This window comes from Nansenia antarctica (genome assembly GCF_963989245.1).
Source record: "Nansenia antarctica genome assembly, chromosome: 1".
Taxonomy (NCBI): domain Eukaryota; kingdom Metazoa; phylum Chordata; class Actinopteri; order Argentiniformes; family Microstomatidae; genus Nansenia; species Nansenia antarctica.
Window position 1 is genome coordinate 112,097,474 of NC_137674.1, and position 7,428 is coordinate 112,104,901.

Sequence of the window (7,428 nt, forward strand, 5' to 3'; positions counted from 1 at the left end):
CCAAAAATACCCAGCGTTCATATCTCAATGAGGATTTCCAATTTGCCCAATGAGCTGAGTAATAGCTCTTCTCTCAGGTTTGCCTCGCTCTTTATTATTCCCTCTCTCTCTTTTCTGCTACAGAAGTGACCTGTTTACTGCCTCAGATACATAAACCATACTCTGAATCCCCTGAAATATACATAAATGTGTCGGTTTTTCAGAGAAAAGGATTATCCTGCTGTGTATGGAACTAATGTGATTCAGAAAATTCCTCCCAGCACGCTTAGTGGCTTATCTCCCTGCTGGGGAAGGCCTCTGGATAGTTCCGAGTTGATTTCTGTCTTTCTGACGTCTTGCTCCCCTTATTTCCATCTTAGAACTCAGGACTAGATGCATGTGACTGTACCTGTAGTACTTATTGAGGAGTAGAAATGTCCTAGCATTAAAATAAAGCAACACACAGATAACCCCCCAACCCCCCTCAAGATCATTCTGGTTTCACAGAGACTGAGAAAGATGCGTCGTAGTGTACTGTACGACTACAGTAGTCGGTTTGGATGTTAGACTGAGCTGAACCTTCTAGGTATAATATATTCTAAAAATATACAGCGAGACATTTTCACCCATGTCCATTACATGATTCATTGAGCAATAGCCAAGCATGACTCATCAGGTGCACTTAATTAATCTGGCAGGTTGCCAACGACTGGGAAAGTCATCACCTCAATTATGATTTGACATCTGAAGAGAAGGGGGGGGCCTGTCGCCAAAGTGGCGTGTGAATCGTGCCTCGTAACCTCATTGATTCATTCCGCCGTCCACGTTGAGGATGATACAGTACCAAGACGCGTCGTTTGAACAGTAACAACCAACGGATTCACCTCAGAAACACCAACAATGGTGAATTAACTCAAAGGCAGAGAGAACTGCTCTTTCAGCCAGGATTCTCAGCCAAGTGGTGTAGTCTACGTGATACGCAGGACTACGCCGTATACCCACTAGGAAAGGCCAAGGATTTCCATATACCCACTTAAACATGTGTGAGGACACGTAACAGCGTTGTGTGACAGAACTTTCACACCTTCATTCATAAACTTCACCCCGTCTGTGTTATGAAGCACTTGACTTCTGGACCATTGGGACTGACTATAGCGTCATATACCATCAACATGGGGGAGATGCGACATGACATATGTCAGAATGCAGCACTATCATGCACAGATCAGCCTTAGAACATGTCATGTTAGATATATATAACGTTAGACAGGGAGCACATATTTAATTTTATGGCGTTCCGAAATGAACGATATGAGGCTGAGAGGGAAAAATCACAGTATACCCACTAGAAAACACTAGACTACACCACTGGTAACAACCAACGGATTCACCTCAGAAACACCAACAATGGTGAATTAACTCCGAGGCAGAGAGCTGCTCTTTCAGCCACGATTCTCCAAGCTAATCACCTCAGGCTAGTCAGTGTTAACTGCTAACTGCAGCCATTGTGTTTCTCGCTTGCGTCCTTACCTCACTTCCCACTTCGGCAAACAAACTTTTTAATATTATCATCTTACAGACGGACTGTTTGAGATGCACAGCGCCTGTACTTCCTCCCCCGCTGGCCCCTCTGTGTTTTGCTGAATATGGAGTTGCCTGTGAGAGTGAGTCATGGCCGTCCCTGGGAGAGCCGCTGAGCTCTGCATCTGGCTCCCAGCACTTCCCCAGGTGCAGGCCCTGTTGTTGAGCGTTGTGTTATCTATCTCTCCCTCCAGGCTTGGCAAGTCCTGGGCACCACGCAGGCCGAGAATGAGAACGAGCAGGCGGCGATTGTCTCCCTCCAGAGGTAAGGAGGTGTTACTGCGCCCTGTTACAAGACTCCGGAACGTTAACCCATAACATGACATCACAATGGGTTTTTGAACATGGATCTTTTGTAGAGCTGTAGAACGGTACATATGACCATCGTAGATGTACTTTGGGTGTTTGTGGACTGCCTGATGTTCGGTCAAAAGGTGTCACACTAACTTTAACACAGTGAACCGGTAGTGGTGGAGTTGAACCGGTGATCAGAAGATCACCTGAAGGTCATGAGTTCAAATCCCACATGGGAACACCACCACTAGTGTGTCCTTGAGTAAGACCTGGGAACACCACCACTAGTGTGCCCTTGAGTAAGACCTGGGAACACCACCACTAGTGTGCCCTTGAGTAAGACCTGGGAACACCACCACTAGTGTGTCCTTGAGTAAGACCTGGGAACACCACCACTAGTGTGCCCTTGAGTAAGACCTGGGAACACCACCACTAGTGTGCCCTTGAGTAAGACCTGGGAACACCACCACTAGTGTGCCCTTGAGTAAGACCTGGGAACACCACCACTAGTGTGCCCTTGAGTAAGACCTGGGAACACCACCACTAGTGTGTCCTTGAGTAAGACACTCAGCCCTTAAATTACTCCAGGTAGACTGTCCCTGTAATCTCTAATTGTTAAAAAGTTGCTTTGGATAAAAGTGTCTGTTAAAATGGTTCAAATGTCATTACTTTCAATAGCTTTTTTATCTGTGCTATTCTGAGTGCAGCCCAGCACATTTGGGGAGGGGTAATTGACACATCTCAGGAGCAGCGGTTGTTTAAAGCTATTGTCGTCACTCTGTCAGGACTGGGCCGTATCCGGGAGATCAGACAGAGAACAAACAACGCGTCCGTCCGTCTGTCCGCCGGTGCGATGTGTAAACACCGGAAAACTATTCAGTCAACAGAGATAATACTTTTTCCTCGCTTCGGGAGCCAGCACGGTTATAAAATATTCAATTGCTGACTGATCCAATTCACTGGCATTCAGGAGGTCCTGGGCAGAGGGCTTGGGTTTCACTCACTGGAAAATAGTCCAGAATATCTGGCGGGGTGGGGGGGGGCAGGCTGCCAAAGACTGTGAAAGACTGAGATGCTGAGTAGAGCTTGTTGCGACAGAGACTAATGGTAAATGGACTGCACTTATATAGCACCTTTATCCAAAGCGCTTTACAACGGCCTCTCATTCACCCATTCACACACACATTCACACACCAATGGCGGCAAGCTACCATGCAAGGCTTTTTTTTTTTTCATTTATGTTATCCTGACTTTTGGAAACATTTTGTATTCCTGATAAATCTGGATTAGAGGACTCTGGACTTCGTTCCCTCATTTCACTTAGTCATATGCTAAATAAATAAACCTAAACCTAAGGGAAAATATATATATTTAATTATTATTATTAGTTTTTGTTGTTGTTGTTGAACAGTGCAATTGTACTGTGGCTATATCAACCTACCAAAGTTACATAATGGACATCGAAGGCGCCAAAACAACATTATTTCGGGGCTGCATAAGTGGGATTACAAGCATATCAGTGGAACATTATTTTTGACGGAAGCTTCCGGAATCCTCTCTAGTCTCCTCTAATCCCACATGCTGTTTCTCTCCCATTAACAACCGGAAGAATATCCCACTATATCAAAATCATATTCTCTGTGATATAACCCCAGAGAAGAAAACTCACACGGGGATCGAGACACAGAACCCTTTCCCTGTTAATAACTTCCCAAACAGACAACATCATCATATCTGGCTGGTGCTCTAAGCCCTGATGTGAAAATCGCCTTGGAAACCCCAAACCCTTTTGAAGGCCATATGCTACTTCCTGTGTGACACAGGAGAGGCGTGGACCTTCGCGACCTTTCCCCAGGCCTCATTAGGCGCCACCTGATGTTCGTCAGCGCTGACCCAGTCCCCAATCAGTGTCCATCAAACCCTCCCGGGCCCCTTTGAAGTGTACACTAACCAACCCCTTCCCCCTCCTCTCTTCACCTCCTCCTCCCTCCTTCCCTCCCTCTTCACCTCCTCCTCCCTCCTCCCCTCCCTCTTCACCTCCTCCTCCCCTCCCTCTTCACCTCCTCCTCCCCTCCCTCTTCACCTCCTCCTCCCTCCTCCTCTCCTCTCCTCTCCCTTCCTCTCCCTTCCTCTCCTCTCCTCTCCTCTCCTCTTCACCTCCTCCTCCCTCCTCCCCTCCCTCTTCACCTCCTCCTCCCTCCTCCCCTCCCTCTTCACCTCCTCCTCCCCTCCCTCTTCACCTCCTCCTCCCTCCTCCCCTCCCTCTTCACCTCCCCCTCCTCTCTCTGGTTGTCGGGGGTGACCAGGTGTCTGGAGCTCCACCCCAACAACCTGCAGGCGCTCCTGGCCCTGGCGGTGAGTCTCACCAACACGGGCATGAGGCAGGACGCCTGCGAGGCCCTGCTCCGCTGGCTCCGCCACCACCCCAGGTACAAGCACCTGCTGAAGGGGAAGAGCCACCTGGCGGGTTCCCCCGGGTCCCAGCGCAGGATGTCCCGGGTCTCGACCGTGGGCAGGTATGAAAGGTAAGAGTATGACGTTTTTACATTTTTACATGTTGGGCGTTTAGCAGATTTAGCCTTATTCCAAAGCGAGGAGTTACGGTCGATACGTTTGACTAAAGCAAGTGAATCGTCAGTTCACCACCAGGCAGGTAGAGTAGTAGGAAGAGTAATCTAGCTCAGGCCAGGGGCCATTGGTTGTCGTCGTGACAGAAACACACTGGAGAAACAGTACAAGGGGGGGGGAGTAGACATTTTAGGAGACACAGTATAGGGGGAAGCAGGTGTCTCAGGAGACGCAGTGCTGGGGGGTAGTAGATGTCTCAGGAGACACAGTATAGGGGGAAGCAGGTGTCTCAGGAGACGCAGTGCTGGGGGGTAGTAGATGTCTCAGGAGACACAGTATAGGGGGAAGCAGGTGTCTCAGGAGACGCAGTGCCGGGGGATAGTAGATGTCTCAGGAGACACAGTGCTGGGGGGTAGTAGATGTCTCAGGAGGAGCAGTTAAGGTGTAACCTGAAGAGATGGGTCTTCAGTCTCCGACAGAAGATTGGGTAGTGACTCTGCAGTTCTGACAGCCGTGGGAACTGGACAGGCGACAAGACAGACAGGTCATCTACAAAATATAGAGTTCCAACTCATTGGAGTAAAACATTCAAAGACTATTTTGTTTGCACGGCAATTAGGAGGCTGAATTCGCACAAATGATTGCACCAAGCACTTTCTGCACTGAGCAATTTGCTCATCCTTTTTCTTGGTGTTGCAGTGACCTTGTGCTGTACTGTTATTGTATTGTTGTCTCTGTGTCCTGTCAGGTATGTTGTCGTTCATGTTTGCGTTTATGATATTGAATGCACTTTTAATACCTGGCTGCAATGTCCTCTAGTGGGATGATAAACTATTATTTTATTTTTTTGGGGCAGTCCCACTCATATTTTTTTCAATTTATTGGACAGATACAGTGAAGACAGACAGGAAAGTAACGAGAAGAAGGGAGAGAGGGCATGTCAGAAGGGCATGGACCAGATTTGAACCCATGCCGACACGGGCATATGTGTGCACTGTAGACCGCGGTGCTAGACCACTGGACCACCCAAGGCCACAGGATGATACATTTTGACTTGACTTGATGGACTAGTAGTTTATGTTTCTGTTCTGTAAGGTTGTTGGTTCAATCCCCACACTTGGGAGGTGTGAACTGCATGCTGGGATAGGTGCTCATTTGAAATGAGATGTTACTGGTATGTAGGGGAGATATATTAAACACAATACATTCACCACTAGTCTGATAACAACATTGGGTGTTAACATGAAATACGGTACTTGCATACGAATGAATATCTACCAAAAAATAAACGACATAGTATGTAAGTGTGTATATCTGGGCACACAGCTGGCCCTATCTCCCTCCTTTCCAGGCCTTTCAGTCTACGAGCCCTGTGACAATATTACCCAATCACCCCGCTAATGCTTAGTTTATGCTACGCCATGCTTTATGTGTCCACTAACAGTAATGTTATCTTTAGCCTGACCGCCATTTTGAGAAACTAATTTCTTTCAGTGTGCGATGACTATTACTCTGTCGTCAATGAAAGGGAAAGTTATTTCAAGGTCTTTCAACCACAGCTGGTGAGGGAATAATGGCATTGCCCACAGAGAGAGACAGTGTGTGCTCTTACATGCATTCATTATATTATTATATTATATAACGTATTAATATTCTGGTGTCTTTACTGTGACTTTAAAGGGACATACTAGCCTAGCTAACGACCAGCTTATGTAAGAGGAGACAAAGAAGGGAGAGCATTATCAGATAGAAGCTTAATTATGATTCTTTTAATATTAATATAATTCATATTCTTATTGTAATCAGATTGGCCTCTGTTTTTACTGAGGAGCTGTATCTCTGATTTGACTGTGGGGCGTCAGGAATCTATATCCTGATGAAAGCATAATGTGTACATTATGTGGGGGTCTGGTGGATCGGGGGGGCTTGGATGGGGGAGGGGGGTGGATGGGAGGGGGGTCTGGTATTTTCAGGGCAAGGGTTATGATGTAATGCTCAAGCAGGTATATATATATATATTATATCTCACTCTCCATTCCTACCCCCCCTCCTTCTCTCTCTCCCTCTCTCTCTCTCCCTCTCACCCCCCCTCCTTCTCTCCCTCTCTCTATCTCTCACCCCCCTCCTTCTCTCTCTCTCTCTCTATATATATCTCCCTCTCACCCCCCTCCTTCTCTCTCTCTCTCTCTATCTCTCCCTCTCACCCCCCCCTCCTTCTCTATCTCTCTCTATCTCTCCCTCTCACCCCCCTCCTTCTCTCTCTCTCTCTCCCTCTCACCCCCCCTCCTTCTCTCTATCTCTCTCTCTCTATCTCTCCCCCCTCCTTCTCTCTCTCTATCTCTCCCCCCCCTCCTTCTCTCTCCCTCTCTCTATCTCTCACCCCCCCCTCCTTCTCTCTCTCTATCTATCTCTCCCTCTCACTCAATCAAGAAGGGGAATCCAATAAGGTTCACACGTCACGGCAGGACTTTCTCAAGGGCGAGCTGCAACTGTCTTACCCTGTGTGTGTGTGTGTGTGTGTGTGTGTGTGTTGCATTTGTGTGTGTGTGTGCGTGTGTGCGTGCGTGCGTGCGTCTGTGTGTATGTGTGTGTGTGTGTGTGCGTGTGCGTGCGTGTGTGTGTGCGTGCGTGTATGTATGTGCGTGCGTGTGTGTGTGCGTGCCTCTGCGTGTGTGTGCGTGCGTGTGTGCGTGCGTGTGTGTGTGTGCGTGTATGTGTGTGTGTGTCCCAGCTCCCTGCTGCCCGAGGTGAAGGAGCTGTACCTGGAGGCGGCCCAGCATGCAGCAGACAGCATCGACTCTGACCTGCAGACGGGGCTGGGCGTCCTGTACAACCTCAGCCACGAGTTCAACAAGGCCGTGGACGCCTTCAACGCTGCGCTGTCCGTACGGCCGGAGGTACGACTATAATACATACCCTGATACTATATGCCCTATATACCCTAATATATACCTTGAATACCCTCTACCCTGCCCTGTCTGTATGGCCGGAGGTAGGCTCTGAGAT

At 48.2% G+C, this 7,428-nt stretch overlaps 1 protein-coding gene across 1 annotated transcript in view; it reads left to right on the forward strand.

Annotated features, from left to right (window-relative positions):
• pex5la (peroxisomal biogenesis factor 5-like a) overlaps window positions 1-7,428 on the forward strand; it is a gene marked incomplete at its 3' end in the record, with an annotated part of 67,313 nt that overhangs the window by 53,869 nt on the left and 6,016 nt on the right. Inside the window, exons 10-12 of the mRNA XM_080546412.1 lie at window positions 1,755-1,825; window positions 4,161-4,370; window positions 7,154-7,319. Of these exons, the coding sequence (XP_080402538.1) occupies window positions 1,755-1,825; window positions 4,161-4,370; window positions 7,154-7,319 (447 nt within the window). The remainder of the gene's footprint in view (window positions 1-1,754; window positions 1,826-4,160; window positions 4,371-7,153; window positions 7,320-7,428) is intronic.